Here is a 27375-nt window from a genome sequence, read left to right on the forward strand (position 1 = left end):
GACAGACTATTAACACAGACATTTGACAAAGACATTTAAATGACAAATTTAATTTGTATTACTGGTAAAAAGTGGTCAGAAAAATATATTATAATGGCCCCATGACAGCCAATGTCAAAACCAACCACGCACTGCAGAAATATATTTTCAAGAAAAAATTCTTAGTATTTTTGTCTTGTTTTCAGTAAAAATATCAAAAAAATTCTTAAATTAAGATGCTTTTTCTTGATGAGCAAAATAACCTAAGAAAATAAGTCTAGTTAAGACAAAAAATATCCAATTTAAGTGAATTTGTGGATTAAACAAGCAAAAAAATCTGCCAATGGGGTAAGCTAATTTTTCTTGAATTTAGTGTTTAAGAAAAATGTTAAAGAATTTTTGTTTACCCCATTGGCAGATTTTTTGCTTGTTTAATCCACAAATTCACTTAAATTGGATATTTTTTTGTCTTAACTAGACTTATTTTCTTAGGTTATTTTGCTCATCAAGAAAATGCATCTTGATTTGAGAATTTTTAGATATTTGTGCTTAAAACAAGACAAAAATACTAACTAAGAAAGTCATTTTTTTACAGTGTGACAGTCTAATGTATGTTAACCCATAAAGCTAGGTAGTGTCTTAAGTTTGATCATTCATCTGTCATTGTCATTAGAGATTTATGACAAGTTATAATGTATTGGTTTATGTCAAGTTGTCATAACAAAGACATCTTAAATAATGTCATCTTTGCATTAAAAATGACATAATTGAACGAATGACACTTCAATGACCGTTGTCATAAATGTGCATAAAATCTCCTTCATGTTACTGACACTTATTTATTCAACTTTCAGATGATGTATAAAGTATAAAGTCCAGGGTCATATTAATTATGTGGATGCTCCTCAGACTATGTTTTCTTGTGTTTTAGCCTCTCAAGATTCATTGTGGTTCCCCATCGGGTCTTAGACACAGAGCTCAAGAAAACATTTGCCCACTTCAATGATGGTCGAATTCCAGTGAGTTTATTCCACAGCTTCAATACAAAGTCTTGTTTCAAATGAGAAACATTCCAAAACGTATCAAATGACTTATCTTTTTTTGCGACCGAACAATATTTAATTAAATAATATTAACCAGTAATAGAAAAGCATATTTCATAATCCCATCAAATCCTGATGGATGATAATTATTTCCCAGCCAACAGCATTCAGTTTAATTTGTAAACATTGGCATACACCATTTTGTTTTAAATGAAATAGTTCACCTGGAAATTAAAATAAATACACAATTTTAGGTGAATGTTTTTTAAGACAGCACAACCTAAGTCAGTCACCTTTTGTTGAATTATATTTTAATTTAACTCCTCCTCCTCAGCGATGGTGTTGGCGACATCCACGGGGCAGCGACTTATTAAGAATGGCTAGTTTCCAAAATAACATTTACCATGAAAAGGAGGACATCAGGTTTGTTCGTTTTTTCAGTTTAGCTCAAACTCAGTCTTAATTCATTAATCTGTGCCAGTTATCGAGCTCTTGTTATTTCTGATCTTAAGGAATCTGGAGCTGGTGCTTTTTGGCGGACACCAACTATGTGTGATCGTTGATCTCGGAGAGGAGATGCCATCACCCGCGGACATCCAGGTTGCTCACACGAGACTTCGGATCCTTTGTCTTGGAGGTCAGTGCTTTTGGGCCATTTCTAATGACAGGAATTTATTAAAAACACTTTGAGAAATCCTTATAAAATGCTGCTTGAAGAGGGTCATAGCGTGAAAATCTGACTTTTTCCATGTTTAAGTGCTATAATTGGGTCCCCAGTGCTTCTATCAACCAAGAAAATTTGAAAAATATCAACCCAGTACAGGGTTTCATGCAGAAAATTTGTTAGTTAAGGTGGTAGGGTTGGGCAGGTGGGCGTTGGTGGGGGCGTGGTAATCGCGTCATGATGAAAAGAAAATATTTTTTTAAAAACACTCAAAACTTAATTTTGAAGAAACTATGACAGAAAATGAACGCATACTAGATTATTAATGAATTAAATGTTTTTATACAACAGTTCTTTCTGGTTCTCGAATCTGATTGGCTAAGAGCTATGCGATATTGTACTGATAACGGCACAGTAACCGCTTCACCTTTCGTATCATTCCGCCACCTAGTGAATGGAGGTCCTAAACAGGCTCATCTCTGAATGGAAAAACACTGACGCGCTGTTTTTAAACACTCTCCGTGTGTCTCATTAGTTCACTAGCTCATAAATCAGTCTGTGAATCCCCAATCGGAAGTTATTATTCCGTCAAAGATCAGCGCTCTTGGATGTTAGGTTAAAGTTAATGGGATTAATGTCTTGTCACATCGTGTGGACGATTAACACTTGGAAAGAGGAATATAAACATTCTTTTTTTTATGGAGCTATATCTCTTATCAGAACGCGAAAACACCGTGGAACTGCAGGTAAGCACCGCAGCTCTTAAATGTGGACATTGATCATTTATTTAATCGCGACTTGACTATTAAAACATGTTATGAGATATCGCCACTGGTATATTTATAAGCAGCATGCAAAAACATCTCTCTGACACTTATAATAACCGAGTGCTCGTATCGCGTTAAGATAAAATGGTAAACCAATAGTAACATTATAGAACTATAGTTTTATTAACTTTAACCTCGCGCCAAAACAATAACAACACAAAAGACACTAAATATGAATAAGAAAACAAGTAATAGTTTCATCATGACACCAAATACTGCTGATTTGATCTCATTTTTGACCATCAGGCCAACATGAGAGCCAGGGAATCCCTGTCAGAGATGTAGCCCAGAGAGGGCGGTGGTCAGCGGGGCGAGTGAACACTGACGTCCGCTCATGCTTTGGTTCTCATACGTACCGAATCTCACTAAGCAAACGTTCAAACAGGCGCTATCTTTACTAATCGACTGTAGATTTAAATATAATACATATATATTCTCGACTGAACTAATCTTAAAACTACACTTTGTGACCAAGAAATTGTAATATTTAAAAACGGCGAATCCGTCCATTGAGTTAATATGAGATTCAAAGCAGCCGAAAGTGTTACCTGTCATTCTGGCCGCCCTCAAATCCGTGGTGGAAGAAGTAGTTCTCAAACAAAGAGGCTTTTAAAATAACTCCGTTGTTGTTTTCTAGTTTTCGTTTTTCAAATGTGTGCCGTCGAACTGTTGTATAAAAGCAATATCGCTCTCGGAGTCGTGTGATATAGCTCTATATCATCACGGCTATGATTGCCTCTGGCCTAATCACAGCCGTAATGATATAGAGCTATATCACACTCCTACTCGAGCGATATTGCTTAATTAACAGATACCTCTAACGATAATAGCTGCGTGAAACTAAAGGGTTAATAAACACAAACTAAAGCAAATGTTGTAGAAAGTCTGGCGAATGATAATAGATAGCGCGAAGATTGTAAAAACTGATTATGTCACACTTTTAATTACATTATTTTAAAGGAGTGTAACTACTGTAGCATGTAAACAATGCACATAAATAACGTGAGCAAAAGCGCTTAACAATTATATCGAATCAACAGACACTTGCAACCTAGCTAGCAGGTTGCTCAAACAACAAAATCACCAGCTAACTTACTTTAAATTTGCTATAACTATAGACTAATACAATAACAGGTTTAAATAAATCCAAAACATAAGTCCACTTAACGTTACAGTTCTCACTGACACGTGTTTTATCAACTGGCTATCCTCCAGACAGTAACGGATCATTTCGGTGTGAAGCGCATCCGTGCTATTCTCCGAGATGTTTTATCAACTGGCTACTAGTTATCCTCTAGACAGTGACGGACCACGTCTTTCTCTCATTACGGCCGTGTGGCGCGCGTGCCCGCTTGCGGTGTGAAGTGTGTCCGCGCTATTCTCCGAGATGCACTTGATGGCCTTTAGTGCAGTGAGTTTTTTTTTTGGACGACCTAGTTAAGGCGGTACAGTTTCCCAGCTTAGGCGGGCCGCCCAAACTGCAAAGTGCTGCGGGAAACCCTGCCAGTATCTTTGCTTTGGTAAACCATTCTTTGCAAGCATGTGAAAAATCTGATTTTGCCTGTTTTGTGAGGTAGGTTGCAAGGCGAATTACAATAATACCGCCCCTTAATCAAACCACAGCCTTGACATTTAGTGCAGCGAGAAAGAGAAGAAAATTCACAGCACAATTGAGTTTAAACTGCAACAAACCTCCATCATTGCGATCAGGGTTTGTATGTCATCCGCTCACTTGCAATGATTTATTTGACATCTTAAAAAAGTTCTGTGAAATTTCCCCTTTAAAAATGTACTGGTCCAGGGTGGTTGGTACTAAATCTAGTTGGCAGAGCTGGTTGACCTGAGATTTTTCTGGTTAAACTGGTTAACAGAATGCTGGAGGGGAATACCAGCTTTCAAGTGACTTGTGTTTTGGTTTGCTTGCTCATTTGCGTCTTTATTATCCAGCAGCTGTTGAGAGGCTGAGATTGTGCCGTGTCATGTACAGAGGTCAAGAGTGTCTATTGTGTAAACCGATAGATTTGAGTGTTACTTAGAGATACAGAAATGTTGTTTTGTCTAGCCTCAAATTCTCCCTGTGGTAAAACCCACAGCATTCCTGAAAGCAGCTGCACCATACTTTGATTCTTCACATTTCTCATGAACTGGCATTTCTGTTGTGTGATGTTGGGATGCCAGAGCATTCCTGACAGTCCTCAGTATGAGATTTACTTTTACTTTTACACTGCATTAAGGATCCTTGTTTTTAATTGCTAAGTACTCCACCTATTGAGCTACGTGAAGATGTTAAAATAAGCTGGTCAGTGATTTTGTTTCTGTCTCTTGTCCTACAGATATCTCATCCTCTGTATCAGTGCCAGATGATAAATGGCTCTCCACCCTTGAAAGCACACGCTGGCTCGACTATACCAGGTATAGATACAGTACAGTATGTCTGTGCATGCACAGTATGTGGTTATATGTAGAAAAGGAGGATGATGAAAACAGGATCACAGCATTTTGATTTCCCAACAGTTTATTGGCCATGGCTGCATGGGCTTAGCCTGACGTTGTCATACTCAATTCTAGTCAGAATTTGAGTCTGATACCGCTCCATTGAGCTAAAATTATGAGGCGTGTCTCAACCGAAAAATGCCTCTGCACTCAATTGGATAGACATACGACCAATCAGAGCAACGGAGTGTGTGATGTTGAAATGGCGTCTTTAGCAGCCTGACCGAACAGCTAGTAATTTCGCTACAATGATACTAAAATCATTGTAATTATACTAAGTCTGAGTTAGCGAAGGTACATCAACACCTACTATGTTTACAATATTTCATTTATATCACAACATTAAGTATTTACTAAGTCATACAGTAAGACTATCTCTTACCATTTGAACTTCATCCACGACGATAGCTACCCATTACGTTGGCTTGAAAAATATCGGAGCCTAGCATGTCCCTCCACTTATTCAGCAGTCACGATTCCAGGCTTCCGAAAAGAAGCTGGCAACGACCGCTAATTATATCCATCTCGTCGTGCATGCCGAGTTGCATCGCTGTGATACCCATTTCAGTTGCTTCTTTAACTTTGTCCTCCATAGGAAGGACGGCGAAAACATAAACAAATGCCTTCGTGTTTCTCTGTTCCTCTTTTTAAATCAATGCTCTTTCGACATCTTTTAGAACAGACTCAATGTCAGAATCCACACATCTGAATTCACCAGCGGCAGCCATTTCATTGTAAACAGATTGAACACACGCGCTCTTTGGTGAAGTGGTTGATACGTTACTGTTGATCATCTGTCCATCATCGTATAAAGCCCGCCCTCATAATTTGATTCGTCGGCCTGTTTTGGGATTCGCATAGTAGCTCCTCAACGGTGAATCCCCGGACCGATCTTCCCCGTATTTCAAATCGTGGTGGGCGGGGCTAAGATCGGCTGGCACCCAGGCTAGCATGGGCTGTGTTTTGAGCAAAAATTTGACTTTTTGCTTAATATACTCTGAAGTAGAAACTGCACAAGCATGCTATATTTCAAACAGTATGTATCTCAACGTGCTACAATAAAGCGGGAAGCAGACTTGCACTGCAAAAAAATGATTTTCAAGAAAAAAAATTCTTAGTATTTTTGTCTTGTTTTCAGTAAAAATATCTTAAAATTCTTAAATCAAGATGCTTTTTCTTGATAAGCAAAATGACCCAAGAAAATAAGTGTAGTTTTTAGACCAAAAATCAAATTTAAGTGATTTTGTGCATAAAACAAGCAAAAAATCTGCCAATGGGGTAGGCAAAAAAATCTTGAAATTTTTCTTAAACACCTAATTCAAGAAAAATTCAATTCTTATATTGGATGTTTTTTGTCTAAAAACTAGAATTATTTTCTAAGGTCATTTTGCTCATCAAAAAAAGAGATTTTAGAAATTTGTACTGAAAACAACACAAAAATACTATGAAATGAACAAGATTGCTCCGCACACTGCAAAAAATAGTTTTCAAGAAAAAAAAATCTTAGTATTTTTTTCTTGTTTTCAGTAAAAATATCTAAAAAGTCTTAAATTAAGATGTATTTTCTTGAAGACCAAAACAACCCAAGAAAATAATTGTAGTTTTTAGACCAAAAATAAAAAAAGTAAGTAATTTTGTGCATAAAACAAGCAAAAAAATCTGCCAATGGGGTAAGCAAATTTTTCTTGAATTTAGTGTTTAAGAAAAATGTTCATGAATTTTTTGGTTTTATGCACAAAATAACTTAAATTTGATATTTTTGGTCTAAAAACTAGACTTATTTTCTTGGGTCGTTTTGCTCATCACGAAAAATCAGAAAAAAGAATTTTTAAATATATTTAATGAAAACAAGACAAAAATACCAAGACATTTTTTTTTTGAAAATCATTTTTTGTAGTGTAAACAATTAAAAAAATTCAAGGTTTTTTTTCTTACTCCATTGGCAGATTTTTATACTTGTTTTAAGCACAAATTCACTTAGATTGTATTTGTTTTTGTCTAAAACCTACACTTATTTTCTTAGGTCTTTTAATTATTTTATTTTTTTACTGAAAACAGGACAAAAATACTAAGTCAGTCAGTCATTTTAGGTGTGTGTGTGTGTGTGTGTCATGTCTTTTCCCTGAGGTGTGTGATGTGTTTGTGTTGTCTGTGTGTTATGTGTGTGTACTGTATGGATTACCCTGCTCTGTGTGTGTGTGTGTGTGTGTGTGTGTGTGTGTGTGTGCGTGCATGCATGCACGTGCGTGTATGCATGCGTGTGCATGTGTGTCTGTGTGTGCACGCGTGGGCGCGTGTGTGTGTCTGTTTGTGGTTTATCATGGTGTGTGTGTGTATGCGTACGTGTGTGTGTCTGTGGTTTAGCCTGCTGTGTGTGACGTGATTGTGTACATGTGTGTATGTTTTACCCTGCTGTGTGATGTGATTGTATCTTCACAGGTGCTGTTTGAGAAAAGCCGCAGAGGTTGCTTGTTTACTCAGAGGAGGTCACATGACTGTCGTTCTTCAAGGTTAGTCATGTCGATCATTAATGGACATCTGACCCGTCTCTAAACTTTGCACCCTGTTGACACGTGGTGTCTTCAAACCAAAACCACGTTATATGGTTAGCGTGCTGCTAGACATAACTGGCTATATGTGCATAGTCCTGCTTTAGTACATGACTACTTAAAGGGATAGTATACCCAAAAATGACATTTTCTCACCCTGATGATCTAAATTTCTTTTTCTGATGAACACAAAAAAAGATATTTGGATAAATGATGGTAAGCACACAGCTGATTGTAACCAATGACTTCCATAGTAGAAAAAACAAATCCAATGGAATCCAATGAGTACTGTCAACTGTGTGCTTACCATCATTTATCAAAATATTTTCTTCATAATTCATCAAAACATATCATATATCATGTCATTTATTAAAATATTCTCTTCATAATTTATTAAAATATCTTCATCATCATTTATCACAATACTTCCATACAGTGGGGCAAAAAAGTATTTAGTCAACCACCAATTGTGCAAGTTCTCCCACTTAAAAAGACGAGAGAGGCCTGCAACCTTCATCACAGGCACACCTCAACCACGAGAGACAAAATGAGGAAAAAAATCCAGAAAATCACATTGTCTGATTTTCCAAGAATCCATTTGCAATTTATGGTGGAAAATAAGTATTTGGTCAATAACAAAAAAGCAAGATTTCTTTCTCTCACAGACCTGTAACTTCTTCTTTAAGAGGATCCTCTGTCCTCCACTTGTTACCTGTATTAATGGCACCTGTTTGAACTTGTTAGCAGTATAAAAGACACCTGTCCACAACCTAAAACAGTCAGAATGCAAACTCAACTATGGCCAAGACCAAAGAGCTGTCAAAGGACACCAGAAACAAAATTGTAGACCTGCACCAGGCTGGGAAGACTGAATCTGCAATAGGTAAGCAGCTTGGTGTGAAGAAATCAACTGTGAGAGCAATTATTAGAAAATGAAAGACATACAAGAACACTGATAATGTCCCTCGATCTGGGGCTCCACGCAAGATCTCATCCCGTAGGGTAAAAATTATCACCAGAATGGTGAGCAAAAATCCCAGAACCACATGGGGGAACCTAGTGAATGACCTGCAGAGAGCTGGGACCAAAGTAACAAAGGCTACCATCAGTAACACACTATGCAGCCAGGGACTCAATTCCTGCAGTGCCAGATGTGTCCACCTGCTTAAGCCAGTACATGTCCGGACCCGTCTGAAGTTTGCTAGAGAGCATTTGGATGATCCAGAAGAAGAGTGGGAGAATGTCATATGGTCAGATGAAACCAAAACATAACTTTTAGGTAGAAACTCAACTTCTTGTGTTTGGAGGAGAAAGATGCTGAGTTGCATTCAAACAACACCATACCTATAGGGTGACCACCTGCTGATAAGCCCAAGGGGGGACAAGGGGTGTGTTTCTGAGGGACAATGTGGGACACTCCCTGGCCCGGCGGTGCACCCGACCCACGGGCCGACTTATTGATAGTGGTTTACCCATTTCTAGCACATACCACCTTCACTGCAAAAAAACGTATTTTCTGGGAAAAGAAATCTTGTATTTTTGTCTTGTTTTCAGTGGAAATATCTGGGGATTCTTGGATGGAGATGCTTTTTCTTGATGAGCAAAACGGCCCAAGAGGGTGGGTCTGGTTTTTAGACCAAAAAAAAAATCAAGTTTAGGTGATTTTGTGCACAAAACAAAAAAAAATCTGCCAATGGGGTAATCAAATAAATCTTTAACATTTTTCTAAAACACTTAATTTAAGATTTTTTCCTTGTTTTATGCACAAAATCACTTAAATTTGATATTTTTGGTCTAAAAACTAGACTTATTTTCTTGGGTCGTTTTGCACTTTAAGAAAAAACATCTTAATTTAAGAATTTTTGGATATTTTGACTGAAAGCAAGACAGAAATACAAGGAAATTTTTTTCTTGAAAATATTTTTTTTTGCAGTGTATATGGCATATTAATAATGCCCTATTCCCCTAAACATGATGTATGCTCATGAATAGGCCAACCAATGTGTATATATTTTTTTTTAAATAAAGATTTATAATATTTTGAACATTCAATGATTGACAGATGCACTTTCACTTACGATTTACTTTAGCTATTTAATTTATTTTTCATTATAATTTATTCACTTTAAATAGATTATAATATAAAATTATAGAATTAACAGGAATTGAAGTTGCTCAACAACACAGAAACCGTTAAAAAAAGTCTTAACTCACAACTCCAGGGGTTCACGGAACGAGAAGAGGGAGGAAGGATGGTGAACTTGCATGTTAGTAAAGGCAGGCGCAGGAAAAAACTGTTCAGTGTTCTGGAAACATCTTTAGGACTTTCAGCCACAAATATTTATTTTCCCAGTCTTTCTTGTACCCACCTTCTCTTTTTAATTGATGATGGCGGTGCAGAGTCAGACTCAGTCTCTTTCTCCATTTTTCGAATTGGAAAGCGCGCATCTAAAAGGGACGCACGTGCGTGGCTGCGTGCGGACTGCGCTGTCATGACAACAACGAAAAGTTGACAACAACCTGTCAGCAGTTCAGCTGAGGGGCAACAGTAGCGTGTGAGTAGCGAGTGGCGAGCGAGCCTGAACTGTCTACTAATGTTCATTTGGCTGCGTGGGGCTCAAGGATATAGAGCGACCAACTTTTTTTAAGCAAGCATTGATTATGCGTGACACGGTCTCAATTTGCGGGACGCATGAATTGGGCTTCAAACGCTGTGCGTTCACGCGCTACGCGGGACGGGTGGTCACCCTACATACCTACTGTGAAGCATGGGGGTGGAAACCTCATGCTTTGGGTCTGTTTTTTTGCAAAGGGACCAGGACAACTGATCCGAGTTAAGGAAAGAATGAATGGGGCCATGTATCGTGAGATTTTGACTCAAAACCTCCTTTCGTCAGCAAGGGCATTGAAGATGAAACGTGGCTGGATCTTTCAGTATGGCAGTGATCCCAAACATACCGCCCGGGCAAAGAAGGAGTGGTTTCGTAAGAATAATTTCAAGGTCCTGGAGTGGCCTAGCCAGTCTCCAGATCTCAACCCCATAGAAAATCTTTGGAGGGAGTTGAAATTCCGTGTTGCCCAGCGACAGCCCCAAAACATCACTGCTCTAGAGGAGATCTGCATGGAGGAATGGGCCAAACTACCAGCAACAATATGTAAAAACCTTGTGGAGACTTACAGAAAACGTTTGATCTCTGTCATTGCCAACAAAGGGTATATAACAAAGTATTGACATAAACTTTTGTTATTGACCAAATACTTATTTTTCACCATGGTTTGCAAATGGATTCTTGGAGGATCGGACAATGTGATTTTCTGGATTTTTTTTTCTCATTTTGTCTCTCGTGGTTGACGTGTGCCTTTGACGGAGATTGCAGGCCTCTCTCATCTTTTTAAGTGGGAGAACTTGCACAATTGGTGGTTGACTAAATACTTTTTTGCCCCACTGTATTTGGTTTCCTACTATGGCAATGGTTATAATTAGCTGTGTGATTACAATCATTTATCAAAATATCTTATTTTGTGCTCATGAGAAAAAAGAAATGTATACAAGTTGAGTACAACACAAAGATGAGAAAATTATTACAGAATTTTCATTTTTGGGTGAACTATCCCTTTAACATAAATAAACGAATAGACAAAGACATTTTAATGTTAGACGTGTGTAACTCACCTTGCTGCTGTTTCACATCCCTTTAACATTTTTACCTTGCATAAGTATGTAACAATTTATCTAAAAATGAATGAATGTTTTTTGTTTTTATAAGTACATTTAGGCAACAGCAGAGAGTTTTGTGTTTTGGGATGTGAGTCAATCAGAAATTACATGCTTCACTTTCTCAGAATTTAAAAATAACAGCGTTTCCACACAGCTTTGGTTTTTCTCGCAACCCATAAACCAATAAACAGTGACATCTGGCAATGCCTTCCGATTTTTTACTTTTTACTTTATAGTCCTCTAAACCGTTTGTTTTTCTCAGTGTGACCCAGAGTTGCACTTCAATAATCATCAATATTTTTGCATCTGGCAATCAGTAAATAACTTCAGGAATGAGTTTTTAACACTCCTCATCCATCACTGTGAAACCTGTGCACCACATGTGCAGTGGAGAAAAACAAATCACAGCACGAAACAGCAAAAAAGGGCGCTTTTTCCTTTTCAGGGTTTAGATTAGAATAAGCCTAGACTAGGCCTTAGTCATATTGGGACATTTAAGTAGTTTTTACCTTACAAAAATTATTTCTGGCATGCATCTTAAAGGATTAGTCCATTTTCTTTTAAAAATGTTTAAGACATGTTGATGTCTTTCTTTGTTCAGTCGAGAAGAAATTATGTTTTTTGAAGAAAACATTCCAGGATTTTTCTCATTTTAATGGACTTTAATGGACCCCAACACTTAACAGTTTTAATGCAGTTTAAAATTGCAGTTTCAAAGGCCTCTAAACAATCCCAAACGAGGCATAAGGGTCTTATCTAGCGAAACGATTGTCATTTTTGGCAAGAAAAATAAAAAAATATGCACTTTTAAACCACAACTGTTCTTCTTCCTCCGGCTGTGTGACGCGCCAGCGCGACCTTGCGTAAGTGTGTAATGACGTTGAAAGGTCACGTGTTACATATGGGTGATGTTCACTAAACCATTGAAACACCACGGCACTAATGATTTTAGCTTTAAAATGTGTAATATAGTAACATTAAACAGCATCAGAATTAACACAATACTGTGTTCTACCTTGCACAATGTGTGATTTCAACATAAGAATTTATAATTGTAAATTTTATCTCATTTTCTGCTGAAATTCTCATTACCGCAATGTGTCCGGCTGTGTTTGAACATGCGTTATGTTGTAATTTAATCAAATTAACACAAAAATATTAAGAAAAAAAATAAATGGATGTTTTGCTAGACTACTTTAGATGACAGAAAAAATATTTACTGAATATTCATGTATAATAATAATGAAGAAAAATTAGGAAAATGATGTGTCCATGCTTGATGTTCTCATCCTCCGCAACACTTTTTGAGAACAGTTTAAGCACACATACAGAGTTTTAATAAAGTTTGATTTTGTGTGACCAAGCACATGGACCAGTTACTTCAAGATGGCTACCAGGTAAGATCATTTTTTTACAGTTAATTTGAAATATTGTCTTGTCAGAATGCTAACACGACATTTTGATTATCATTACCGCAACAGATGCTTATTAAATGTTAATTTAATTAATAGAAGCATAATACTTTGATTTTGAATGCATGTGCAGAATCTCCAAATTATGTTCTTTCAGGTTTGTCATGTCATTTTGAAAATATGTCAGTGTTGATGTTTTCTGACTGTTGCGGTAATGAGATTTTTTAGGACTAATTTTTTAAATTATGTTACAAAAAGTGTTAAATGATAAGTAAAAGTTTTTAAATTAATGTTCCCATTTACTCCAGACTTTGTTTTTCAATGTCTGGTGGGAAAAAAGTAAATTTAAGCAATTTTTACATTTTCATGCTTGACATTTTTAAAACCAAGTTTTCGTGAGAATCACCTATATATGAAACGCACATTTGTAGCCATTTTAAAAAATAAAGTGACACAAAGACATTAATTAGTATCATTCCACATACAACAACGTCGGAACGGTCCTCTTTCTCCACACTTGTAACACTGGGGCGTAGTTTCGTATACGTCATCCGTGACCTCTTGATGTGATGAAGTATTGCGTGAGGTCGCGCTGGCTCGTCACACGACTGGAGAAAGACGAGAAGTTGTGGTTTAAAAGTGCATATTATTTATTTTTCTTGCCAAAAATGACAATCGTTTCGCTAGATAAGACCCTTATGCCTCGTTTGGGATCGTTTGGAGTCCTTTGAGACTGGCATTTTGGGCTGCATTGAAACTGTTAAGTGTTGGGGTCCATTGGGGTCCATTAGAATGGGAAAGGTCCTGGAATGTTTTCCTCAAAGAACGTGGTTTCTTCTCAACTGAACAAAAGGAAGACATCAACATTTTGGACGAAGTGATGGTGAGTGAATTATCTGGATTTTTTTAAAGAAAATGGACTAATCCTTTAACACCAAACAATGGCACTGATATATTTTAAGATATGTCAGTGCAAGTTGTTTTCTTTTAAGAAGGCTTAAACGTGCATTTTAACATGAGACTAAGTTTAAGTCCTGTCTGGGAAACTCCTCTCTTAAAACCAAAGTTATATTCTTATTTATAAATAAGATTGTCTTGCATAATGCATTTTTAACCTCAGATGCCATTGCAATAATCCATTATATTTAAAAGAACTTCTATCTTCTAGCACAATTTTATTCTTACCTGTAAACACAGCCGTGTAGCCTGTGCTTATTGCAGGCTCCTTACACAAATGTCAAATGCTCGCTCATTTGTAATTCACATTGGATAGAACCATCTGCTAAACATTTGTTCTGTTTTTTCTTTCTTTCTCAGAATCCGAGGATCGAGATATGAACTGTGTGGTGTGCAGTCTGGTGCAGGTGATGTGTGATCCTCACTGCAGGACTGTGCCTGGATTTCAGAGTCTTATCCAGAAGGAGTGGATAACAGCGGGACACAAATTCCTCAGCCGGATCAACTATCACAGAGACTCTGATAAAGAAGAGGTGGACATGAAAACAATTTATATTATTCATTCCATACCAAAAAGTATCATTTGCAATTTCTTTCTAATTAATATTTAAATATTAAGTTATAATTTTTCAATATTTCACACACAACTTTGATAGTCAGATGTTAGCGTGTTCTAATAATAACAATTAAATGCAAAATACATTTTTAGGTCATTATTTTTACAATCAACATTAAAGAGTAACTAAACCCTAAACCAACTTTTTTAAGTTAATGATCTGTAAAAATGATGCTTTATTAGTGCTGTTCATTGATTTTAGTAAGTTTTTTGACATTTGGATATAAAGTGTTTCAATACTGCAATATATGGTGTAAAAACGTCTGAGTGCTGCCCTCTTCAGGTTGAACAGTGGCTACTGCAGTTGAATTTTCCTATTGGATGTTGGGTCCAAAAAATGACTCGTGACGTAAGCAGGATCAAGCTCACCACGCCCTTGTTACGATCTCACCACACACTTGGTACGAGCTTAGTTCGTCCCCTCTCTCTCCGTTGGGATCTGCCCACTTTTCTTGCATTTTTCAAATATTGCCAGTGGGTGGAGTCAGGCTCTGACCCGGGGTTTAGTTACGCTTTAAAGGTGTTGTGTGCAGATTTTGAGCAGCATCTAGTGGTAAGATTGTGAATTGCAACCAATGGTTCAGTCCACAGCTCACCCCTCTCTTTCGAAACGCATACAGAAGCTACGGTAGCCGCTTCAGGACAAACACGTCATCGTCCGAGGAAACGTAGTGACAAAAATTTGTTCGTTTAGGACTACTGTAGAAACATGACAAAGACTTCCATGTAAGGGGACAATTAGATACTCATAAAAAATTGTGAAAATACATTTTTTGGGTCATTTTTTTACAATCAACATTAAAGGTGTTGTGTGCAGATTTTGAGCTGTATGTACATAAAAACGGCTTATTATTAGGTAATAAAGACAATACATTTAATTTTATACACCACTGATAATTATAGTTATGTATATTATATTATATTCAATTTTTTGTCAAGAGATCATCTTGAAAGTTACTTCTCAATCTGACCATCTCAAATAAAACTTCAGTTTGTTGTGATGCATTAAATAAACCTCCTTATTCACAAAGGATGCATGTGGTGTGGGCTTAAATTTGGCCAAAAAACATTTTATTTGACCCTCATGTTGTCAGCATGCCTATGGAAAAATGCAGCATATACTGCGATTTATGAATCTTGTTAAAAACATGGGTATTATGTACCCCGTTTTCGGCAGTCCCCTGTGTTCCTGCTGTTCCTGGACTGTGTGTGGCAGCTGTGGACGCAGTATCCAGCCCGATTCCAGCTTACAGAAGATTACCTGCTGGCTTTGCATGATAGCGTGCAGCTGCCGCTCTTCAGTAGCTTCCTGGCCAACTCTCAGAGAGAAAGATGTCGGCGCTCACAGGTACCGACGCTCACATACACACACCTCAGGAAAAATCGTTAGCGTACCCTTCTATAAACTAACTTAACAAGCTAGCAAGCAGCTTAACTAGTCATGCTACATGTTTAAAAAGTAGTTATCTACAATACAAATGACCAACCCTGTAGGCCCTGTAGCTCAGGTGGTAGTGCATTGCGTTTGCAATGTCAAGCTTGTGGGTTTGATTCCCCAGGAAAACACATAGAAAAAAAAAATTATAATTTGAAGTCGTTTTAAAGGCCGACTGCCTAAATTTAAATGTAAAAGTAAACCAAAATAGCAGGTTACAGTGATGTAACCTGCAGCGATATCTTTGCTAGGTTAAAGGAATATTTCACTTTCATAAAAAAGTTGATGTCTTTCTTTGTTCAGTCGAGAAGAAATTAAGTTTTTTTTTTAGGAAAAACATTCCAGGATTTTTCTCCATAGAGTGGACTTTAGTGGACCTCAACAGTTTACAGTTTCAATGTAGCTTTAAATGGCTCTAAACGGTCCCAACTGAGGCATTAAAGGGGTCTTGTCTAGAGAAATGATTGTCATTTTCACCACAAAAAACCCTAAAATGCCTTTCTTCTAACCTTTAACCTATTTAATCTTGCACTACCCATGTGATGCGGCAGCGTGACCTTGCGTATTACGTAATCACGTCATGACGGCATGACGTATGCGAAACTTCCGCTCAAGTGTCTACAATTGTGGAGAAAGAGGACCGTTCTGAGATTGTTGTATGTGGATACTAATTAATGTCTTTGTGTATGTTTATTGTTTAAAATAGTGCGCAAGTGTTTGTTTCACATATTTTGGTTATAGTTTGATCCCAAAAACGCCATAAAAAAAGGTTACGGACAAAATCAGTCTTGTATCAGCTTAGTATTAAAAAGTTCATTTTATGCAAAATCCGATATCCGGCGTGTTATTCTGTCATCTTTTCTCCCTTTTTTTCAAACGCCAGTCCTCCTTTTCTGCAAAATGCAATGAATCCCCTTAACCAATCACAGCGCACCATTCCATGCATTGTAAACAACAATGGCGGTGCGTTGAATACACACAGAATCCTAGTTTTCCTCATCTACTTTGTACTTCGTGATCAACAAACAAACAAAAACAAAATAATACTTTTGATGGCATTGATAAACATGTGGTGGTTTTCTGTGGCAAGGAAAAAATGTAAGTCATCAAAATCGAGTTATTTACGTGAGAGGCACTCGGGCGAAGGAAAAATGCCGGCTGTTGCTTGTTCTCACACGACAGCATCAAGCTTCTGTCATGCTCCCAGGGGATTTTATGAAAAACTTTATATTATTTTACACAAAGTCAACAAAAATCGAGCAGGACCAAAACATTTTACAACTGATCGCTGTCAAAAAAGTTCAGCGACGACTTCCCACAGCAGCAATGACAGTGTTATTAATATGTAAGTGTTTTGATTAATGCCATTAATGTTTATTTTTTATCACTAGTCAACTAAATGAATATAACAACGAGATGAATGCACATTTATATATTGATTCAATAGATTTATAGCATTTTGAAAAAAAAAACGTATCATTAATTTAATGCATTTTGCGGTAAAAATAATCAGTTTTTTAATAACTCTTTGAAAATCAAATTCTGGATTTGAATTTTTAATGTTATTATAACCTAAAACTGCGATGTGAAAGTTTGTAACAGAAAATAGTGGTTTTCATCTCGTCACTTTCTTGGTTTCGAAAACACATTTGTAACGAAATTAGTCAAAATGGATTTATTGGGTTTTGGAACCAAACACTTCATATATAATGCATGACTTTTTGATGTGATTACATAATACATAAGGTCACACTGGCGCGTCACATGGCTAGTGCAAGACAAAAAGTTGTGATTTAAAAGTCATTTTTTCGAAAGTTTTGCTAGATAAGACCCTTATGCCTCGGTTGGGATCATTTAGAGTCCTTTGAAGCTGCATTTAAACTGTAAACTGTTGAGGTCCACTATATGGAGAAAAATCCTGAAATTTTTTTCTCAAAAAACTTAATTTCTTTTCGACTAAAGAAAGGAGACATAATCATCTTGTATTGCGAATTCTTTAAAACAGATCTGAAGGTTGCACTTATATTTCCCCACAGAATTTGCCTCAGAGCTACACACCAGTTAATGGTTTGAGAGAGCTGCCTATGAGTGACCCAGAAGAACCAGTAGACCCACCTTTTCCCCCGGTGTGGGACTGGGCCCTGCAGTACAGCAGTCTGAGACGAGCCCGCTTCACCCAACCTGTGTCACAGCCGGTCCGTCTTCCTCCCGTCCTCAACGGAAACCTCAATAGAAACCAGGAGCGCAGCTGGGTGAGATTAAGCTTTAGTGACCCCATGCTAGGTGTTGAATATAACTTATATGTACTTATGTCTTAAACACGGGGTGCACGATGTTTGAAAAACGCTTTGGGAAAGGGACTCAGGCCAAAAAACACACTTGTAGCCAATCAGCAGTAAGGGGTGTGTCTACTAACTGACATCACTGTCTGGTTTGAGTATGTGTGGGGCGGGTCTATCAAAAGAAGGTCCAGATTGTATTGGGGTAGGGGCGTGTTTGTCTAGGTGATTTCAAATGTCAACATTGGCTTTCAGAGATCGTGCACCCCGCCTTTAATAGTGCTGTATATAGTATGTACATTTGGAGCTAGACAGCATAAATGTGTCCTTTATAGCAGGCATAATATTGATAGAGGGTTTGATAATACATGATAGAGATTTTAAGTTTGAAATAATTGTCGTGTCTCGTCTCGTCTCTCTCTCTCTCTCTCAGCAGAATGATGGAGTGCCAGGTTCTGTGTTCCAGCTGTCCCGTGGTTCATTCTCCAGTCCCTCCAACCTGCCTCCATGGCGGAGCGGAAACTCCGGATCTTTCCGAAAGAGTCACCGCAGGGCTCCGTCTTCCGAGAGTCTGACCGGACTTGAACGTCTCATCAGAGCCTGTTCCCTTTCTGATCCCTCGGACAGCACCACGACCCTCCACGATCCATACGAACCCCTGTTACCCCTGCTCATAGGGCCCTGTGTGAGAGTATGGAGGGGCTGCTATTTACGGGGTGTGCTACACGCCCAGGTAAACTCATTTTGGAAAAAATGGGCAACATTACTACGATGCCACCACGTTATCAACAAGTATTTGTTGACCGATCTCTTTCTATTTCCTTTCTATAGGCCTTCTCACACCCCATGTCTTCATGCAGCCAGCATCCATTAGACCAGCTGGCCTACGAAGTGCAGGAGCTCGGAGAGAAACTTGCACAGGTTTCTATAAGACGCCCCGAAAACCAGGGCAGACGACAGGAGCCACGCCGCCTGGAGTCAAACCTTAACCAGAATGCCAACAATGGGACCTTCCTTTTCTCTTCTAGATCATCTCAACAGCATCCACCGGCCAGCAGGGGTGCATCCTACCCCTCCGATCCTTCCAGAGACCCGCGCGCTGCGTCCGAGCCGCCCAGGTCTTCGCAGAGGATTAACGGCAAGCACACGTTTCTGTTCGGCCACCAACAAGAATCGCAACCAGTACAGCGGTACATTTCCTCACAGAGTGCCAAATATCCCAAACACCCAGGCAGCATGCACTAGTCTATATGTAGACAGGAGAAATGGCGCCCTCTGGTGTTACTGGAGTGATCTAATGGGCGAACTAGGATCTGCACTAGAAAAGTCACTTCATTTCTAGTTTCTATGCATCAATGTGGATTTGAAAAAGACACCACTTGGCACAATAGCAGCTATGTAGTTTAAAAAAAAAATAGCTTGGGAAAATCATCTGGTTAAATTCTTCCTATATTATGTTTTTTTTTTTACTTCTCCCTGCAGGTTTGGACAGTTTTTTAATGTTTTAACTGAACTATGAAATAGATGGTAATAGTAGTGATAATATGTGTGCATGTTAAATGTTACGTCTCTGAGGTTCATGCCAAAATATTCATCGGGTACTTTTAACCTTCTGTGTTGTTTAGAAGTAATTCATGGTACGGTAGGCTAGTAAACTAGTCAGGAAAATATAAAATAGTCAGGAAAATGGCTGCTATGGCCGTAATAATGTAACATACAGGTTTAGCAGTGTATTGTACAGACACTAGATGGAGACAAAATAGTCAAAGAAAGTTTAGCGTGACACATTTGGACACAAACAACAAGCTTGTCTTCATTATTGGTACGATGGTGTCCAGTGCATTTTTTTTTTTTGTATATTGTTATTAGTATTTTAAAAAATGAAGGAAATGGAACAAAAACAAGATGCAATATCTTAAATGTTACATTATTTATACCCTGCAGATTTTGTGGATATTTAAGTGTTATTTTATCATGAATCTGTGATGTATTTTTAACGTCACAATGAGAAGTAACTAAATGTGTGGGTTGTGAAGATAACAAGCGTGAGCACAAGAACTTAATTCTTATGTTAGAGGATTTTTATATTTTTTCTTGCGTGCATGCTTTCGAGTTCCTTTTTCAAATCGAGGTTTCACTTAAATCATTATCTGTGGCCTATTTGCATGTTTTTGTAAAATGTATGAATTTTCAACATATTCTGTTCAAAATTTCTAAAAAAAAGTCAAGCACTTGTATGCACGTGTGATGTGGGGTACAGGAAATACAGGAGCTACAGGTTCAGATCGATCCTTAAAGAGATAGTTCACCCAAAAATGAACATTTTGTCATTATTTACTCCCTGTCATGTTGTTTAAGACCTTAATAAATGTATTTATTCTTATAAACATGAAGGAAAATATTTTGAGGAATGTTTGTAACCAACACTGCAAAAAAATGACTTTCTTGGTATTTTTGTCGTTTTAAGTAAAAATATCTAAAAATTCTTAAATTAAGATGTTTTTTTCATAAACACTTAATTCAAAAAATGTTTTATTTTTCTATTGGCAGATTTTTTTTTTTGGCTTGTTTTTAGCACAAATTTGCTTTAATTGTCTATTTTTTGTCTAGAAACTGGACTTGTTTTCCTGGATCATTTTGCTCATCGAGAGGATGCATCTTCATTTGAGAATTTTTAGATATTTTTACTTAAAACAAGACAAAAATACTAAGTAAGAAAGTCATTTTTTGCAGTGAAACCGTTCAAACTATACAATTTAAGAGAATTTGTGCTTAAAACAAGCTAAATTGTCTGCCAACGGGGTGAGAAACTTTTTACTAAATTAAGTGTTTAAGAAAAAAGAAATCTTATTTTTAGATTTTTTTTCTCAATTATTTTTGCTGGTTTTAAGCACAAATTCACTTAAATTGTATATTTTTTTGTCTAAAAACTAAACTTATTTTCTAAGGTCATTTTGCTCATCAAGAAAAAGCATCTTAATTTAAACAATTTTAGATATTTCCACTATAAAAAAGACAAAAATACTAAGTAAGAAAGTCATTTTTTGCAGTGCATGAGCCCCATTCACTTCCATATTCTTTTTTCCTACCATTGAAGTGAATGGGGCCTCTGATCGGTTTGGTTACAAGCATTTCTCAAAATATCTTCCTTCATTGTTATCAGAACAAAGAAATGTATCCAGGTTTGTAACAAGACAGAATTTTCTTTTTTGGGCAACCTATCCCTTTAATGAATTATTGCACAGATTATGCATAATATTTGAGCATAAGACCTGTCTCACGTTGCATGCATAAGCAACGAATAGTTATTTTAATGTCTATAATAACAGGTTACAGCATTTGCATTGTATTTATAGACGTGTGACTTGTAGGCTTACATTACATTACATTACATTCCGGTATTAATTAAATGCACAACTTTCACTATATAGCCACAGCTGTATGTTTGCAGCTAAATATAGTGCTGTTTGTACATGCAGTGTGAAACAGGCCTACAGTAAATCCAGAGATTTGTGTCCTTTTTGATTTCCCATGATGGAAATACATGTTTAAATTTCAGTCACGTGTCAATGCAGGAAGTTTCTGTTTGTGGAAAAAAGTGAACAAATATGATTTTTCTTTAATTTTAGATACCTGAATATAAAAATGGCACAAAAATTGCATTCATACTTACAAATGAGTCTCTTTCCATTTCTTAGTATATTATAACAATCTTTATTGGCACATGTTAGATAAATCAATAAATCTTATAGTTCTTAAATTTCACTTTTTTTAGCAATGGTTTGATGTTTCTTTAGCAATTATTCTGGCTTATTAAAAATATCACACGAGTCTGATAGTACGCTACTATCTTATCAAAATAGATATTTACAACATGAGCACTTTACAAAAGCAACATATCACAACATATTTAAAATCATTCCATGTACTGCGAAGGTACAAAATAAATAAATGTTTACGTAAACAGCACTCATTACAAAAATACAGATAAACACTTAGAAATGTTAAAGGTAACTGCAGTAATCTTTACTCTTATATCACCCGGCATTGAAATCAGTTACACATAAAACAGAATATACCCTGAATCCATAGGGGTGCGTTCCCGGACAGAGATTAGCTTAAGCCAGGACTAGGCCTTAGTTTAATTATGAAATAACTAGTTTTAACAAACATGTCTTACTAAAAACACTACTTGTGTGCATTTTGAATCCCTGTCGGGGAAACTTCCCCATACTGCCTGTATTTATCACCAGATATGTAGGAAAAGGCTCCTTTGTGCTTTTAGCATAAAATTAAATTATGGCACTAGAAAGAATATTAAAGGTGCAGTGTGTAAATTTTAGCGGCATCTAGTGGTGAGGTTGCAAATTGCAACCCACGGCTTGTCCACAGCTGACCCCTCGCTTTTGAAATTCATAGGGAAGCTACGGTAGATGCCACAGGACAAACATGTCTACATCAGAGGCAACTTATTAAACAAAGTTTGTCCGTTAAAGGAATAGTCTACTCATTTTCAATATTAAAATATGTTATTGCCTTGGCTGGGAGTTGTTGATGCATCCCTCCATCATCCGTGTGCGCGCACGCAAGCACCGGAGCGCGCCGCGACGCCTCGACAGCATCCAGCCTAGCCCCATTCATCAATGGTACCACCTAGAGATAAAGCTAGAAGTGACCAAACACATCAACGTTTTTCCCACTTAAGACGAGCAGCCACACGAGCAAGTTCGGTGGTACAAAACAAAACGCAGCGCCCCTCCAAGCGGATTTAAAAGAGGAACTATATTGTATGGCGCAACAGCACTTATGGGGGTACTTCGACTCGGTGCAGTAACCTCCCTCTCCCATTATGAGAGTGAGAAGGGGAGCGGACATTTTAGGCGAGTCGAAGTACTCCCAAAAGTGCTTTTGCGCCATAGAGTGTAGTTCCTCTTTTGGATCCGCTTGGAAAAGCGCTACGTTTTGTTTTGTACCACCAAACTTGCTCGTACAACCACTCGTCTTAAACAGGAAAAACGTTGATGTGTTTGGTCACTTCTAACTTTGTCTCTAAATGGTACCATTGAATGAATGGAGCTAAGCTAAATGCTATCGAAGCGTCGCAGCGCGCTCCAGCGCTTGCGTGCACGCACACAGATGACAGAGGGATGCATCAACAACTCCCAGTCAAGGTAATAACATATTTCAACATTGAAAATGAGTAGACTATTCCTTTAAGGGCTTCTGTAGAAACATGGTGACACAAAATGGTGTCTTCCATGTAAGGGGACCTGCAGTGTATGTAGATAAAAACGTATTATGCTTAGGTAATTAAAACATAATTGTTTATCATTTGAGGTCTTTATACACCACTGATAATATAGTACATATATTATATAGCATTTCTGTAAAAAGATTCTTCTAAAAGTTACACACTGCACCTTTAAATCTATTAAATAATTTACTTATAATGCAGGTCCGGCTTAAAGCGATCGTTCACCCAAAATATGAAAAATCTGCCATCTACTCACCCTTAACCCGTATATAAAGGGAGATATTTTAAGCAGCGTTTGTAACGAACCATTTTTGAGCGCTGTTGACTTCATAGTAGTTTTTTTCCTACTATGGAAGTCAATGGTGCTCCTGCTTGATTACAAATAACTTTCTTCATGTTCATCAGAACAAAAACATTTATACAGCAACATGAAGGTAAGTAAATAAAGACAAAGTTATTTTTAGGTGAACTATCCCTTTAACAATGTATTCTTATTTTAAAGATAATAGATCACATTAACCCCTAAAGCCTAGTTCTTCCAAACCAATGGTGATGGCTCACAACCCCAAAAAAATGGCTTACCGGTCTGTTCTGAAAGCACAGATAAAAGCTTTTATTTTTGCTAACTATACAATAGATGCTTCCCATATAGTTTGTTGTTGACAGTAAAGTCTGTACAGTATGTCTAACTCAATTTGTCATTTGTTTTACTAATAACTAGACGGAAAACTAAATGTGTCACTATACCTGTTCAACTTACTGTATATACTGTTCGGCCTCATGCTAACATTAATAAATTTCGATGATTTTAAAAACCTTTGTGTTTCCTTTTAATACAACAAACAATACTGTCTCTGTATTGGGTCACCGCTGGATGGCCAAATAGTCCTGTAGAGACTCATTGTAAAACCTGACTGGATTAATCCCACTGGTCTCCCTTCTCCTCGACCAACTTCTGCTTCTGACTTCCGAATGGCGAACAGTGGATCATGCCCTGGAAGCTGTGGGATGGAACGAAGCCTCCCAGATGACGAAGGGTTTTACACATAGGGCAGGGATATTCGGCCAGGCCTTCTATGTCCTCGAAAGCCAGGTTGACGATCTGATCGGAGCAGGGGTCGCAGTAGAGGTGACCGCAGGAGAGACGTTTCAGTCTGGCCTCGTAAGAGATGCAACACTGGCAGTGAGGAACATCTGATCCCAGAGACAGACTACCTGTGAGGGAACTGCTCTCCATACTCGCTGCCTGACTGGAGCCCAGCTTTGTGGATGACCTGAGGAAAAATAACAAACAAGACAAGAGAGCCAATTGTTTTTTTCCTTAGTTCTCATTTTTTACTGGATAAAGGTCATACATCTCATAGTTATAGATGGGAAAGGATCTCATATATTTCTCAGATTTGCCAAGAAACCAGTCTGCAATGTGAAAATATAATATTTTTAAGACCAAATTATCTATATTGTTATGCAAATTAATTTTATAGCTCTGTACTCATTCAGTAAATAAGCATTTGTCTCATTTGTGTCTTATTAGTGTCCTCTATAAGACCACTTGTGCCACAAGTGCCATTTGTCCTGGCCAGGATTTCGGGTGCATCTTACAAAAGTCGTATTTGTCGACGGCATACGTCATCGAGGTTCTCACATTTCAGTTAAAAACGCAAACAAACATTATTTGGGAATGATTTACCAAATAATGTTCGAGTATCAGACACAGTCGATCACTTTAAGTCTAAGCTTAAGACATTCTTCTTTAACAAAGCATTCACATAAAAAATAAAGTAAATGTACCTATCCCGCAATAGCTAGTTTGTCCAGAACAAAGCATTCACATAACTCTTGTGTGTTTAATGTATTTTTGTTAATGTTTAAATGGATTTTAAAACATGGTATCGAAAAAAGTATTGTTAGGAACCGGCATCGAAACTGAGGTATCGAAATTGGCACCGGATCGAAAGATTTTAAACAATACCAAGCCCTAAACTCATCTGGGTAATATACTTATGCCGCAATAGTTAGCCTGTCTGGAACCGAGCGGATTTTAAACCACAATACTGTATGACACTTGAATTACATGCGAACGGCCCCTACGCTTATAGGATTCTGTTTTTCTCTCCTTGTCTCGTCCTTGACCCCGCGGAAAATTAGACAAACAGACCCAGTTCTTGCAGCTGTGAAGGTCATCACACCACTGATCTACTGGCTGTCCTTCAACATGTTGCCCGCCGATACGCAACCAACGGCTGAACCAGTTTAATCCGCTTGCCCGTTTCCTATCCCTATCGTGTTTATATATATAAATATATATTAATCTCTCTTAAGGGTTTTTTTGTCCTAGGAGTTTTCCCATAGGGTTTTTCTCCTAGGGGTTTTTTCATCCCCAGGACAGTCAGCCAACATTTGCTTAACTTAGCACTTTACTGTTTACGTTACATTATTAGTACGCTCGCTTGTACGGTTTATTCTTAGCCGCTGTTGTCTTCTTCATATATTATCTGTAGATTATTCTGTGTTTTTCCCTACATCTATTCATGTAAAGCTGCTTTAAAACAATTAACAATTGTGAAAAGCGCTATATAGATAAAACTGAATTGAATTGAAAAATTGAATTGTAGTTTTATTGGCCGGGACACGTCCCGGAAAATTGGCACATATGGTCACCCTTTCTATAAGGGAACATTAAAGGGATAGTTAACCCAAAAATTGAAATTCTGTCATCATTTACAAAATAACATGCTACGTTCAGACCAGCCGCAGTAGAGGCGTCAAGCGCGAGTGATTTCAATGTTAAGTCAATGTATAGACGCGTTGACGCGCGTCTGGAGGTCTTGCGGCGCGAATGAAGTGTTTAGCAGGGCAGACGCGATGCCGCCTCATTCACGCAAATGCCGCGAATTGAGCGTTGCCGCGGCAAACACGTGAGTTTAAAATTTGAACTTTGGCTAAAAAACGTGCCGCGTAAACCAATCAGGAGCTTGCTGTAGTAGTGACGTGATTACAGGAAGCGAGCAGAGTCGCAAAAGCCTATGGAAGGCCCTCCCATGACGCGAATTTCCGCGGGAATGTCTTGCTGAATAGAATTTCACATGCGGCTTTCACACGCAAATTAAGCGAGTAAACTCAAAATGTTTAAGCGGCAAACTAGATCCAGTAGACGCAATTTTGACGCCTCAAATGTGAACCCACGGTCATGTTGTTACAAACCTGTATAAATGTATTTTTTCTAAAAACACAAAGGAAGATATTTTTTATGAAATGTTTGTATACAAACAGTTCTTAAACCCCATTCACTTCCATAATAGAATAAAATAATGCCATAGAAGTGAATGGGGCTCACGAATGGTTTGATTACAAATATAATCCTCAAAATATGTGTTCATCTGAATTTATACCGGTTTGTAACAACATAAGAGTGAGTAAATGATGACAATTTTTTTTATATTTTTGGGTGAACTATCCCTTTAATATGAGATCCACACAGACAATTCTGGAAAAGCAGTGTTGCGTAACCTATAGTGTTGTGTCACTGAGATTTACTCTGTCACTGAGATTTACTCTATCTTCTCACGATTTTTCGTTGTGTTATCTTTAGGTATCTCAAACAACTGGATTATTTCCGTGCATTCCTAAAATCAGGAACAAAGTACGTGTGCACGTACCATACTAGCTTACATGCAGGAGTGACAATGCATAATTTTTGAAAACATGATGTTCACATCAGGTACTGTCATAGCAACACATTTACAGACTCCTTTTGTTCATTCTGCCAACACGATTCCTACAGTACGTGTGTTCCTGTACAGCAATGGAAAGATCACGGGTTCGATTCCCAGAGGACACACATACTGATCAAATATATAGGTTAGGCTGAATGCAATGCAAGTATAAATATAAGCGTCTGTCAATGCATATAAAGCCGTTCATGCCATACACGTATGCATGCGCGCGAGAGCATCATACAGAAAACGCCGTTTTTGGAAAGCGTGACCCACCTCTGCGAAGAAGACGGCGAACCTTTGAAGCAGTCGAAGTTGAATATCGCAATAATCTTCCAGCACATGTTCATCCCTCTCATGGTAGTTGAATCCAGTGATATGACATCTTTAAAGCCCGTGCATTTGGTTTAAACATGTTCGCGCAGGCGATCGG

At 37.7% G+C, this 27375-nt stretch overlaps 1 protein-coding gene across 1 annotated transcript in view; it reads left to right on the plus strand.

The window, feature by feature from the left end:
- The window catches only part of mtmr11 (myotubularin related protein 11), a 56393-nt gene extending 36487 nt beyond the window's left edge, over positions 1-19906 (plus strand). Inside the window, exons 8-17 of the mRNA XM_055211215.2 lie at positions 911-998; positions 1357-1445; positions 1535-1659; positions 4847-4925; positions 7446-7516; positions 14003-14175; positions 15436-15606; positions 17730-17945; positions 18406-18705; positions 18804-19906. Coding sequence (XP_055067190.2) covers positions 911-998; positions 1357-1445; positions 1535-1659; positions 4847-4925; positions 7446-7516; positions 14003-14175; positions 15436-15606; positions 17730-17945; positions 18406-18705; positions 18804-19217 — 1726 coding nt within the window. The 3' untranslated portion in view covers positions 19218-19906. The remainder of the gene's footprint in view (positions 1-910; positions 999-1356; positions 1446-1534; positions 1660-4846; positions 4926-7445; positions 7517-14002; positions 14176-15435; positions 15607-17729; positions 17946-18405; positions 18706-18803) is intronic.
- The last annotated feature ends 7469 nt before the right edge of the window (positions 19907-27375 follow it).

This window comes from Misgurnus anguillicaudatus, chromosome 10 (genome assembly GCF_027580225.2).
Source record: "Misgurnus anguillicaudatus chromosome 10, ASM2758022v2, whole genome shotgun sequence".
NCBI lineage: Eukaryota > Metazoa > Chordata > Actinopteri > Cypriniformes > Cobitidae > Misgurnus > Misgurnus anguillicaudatus.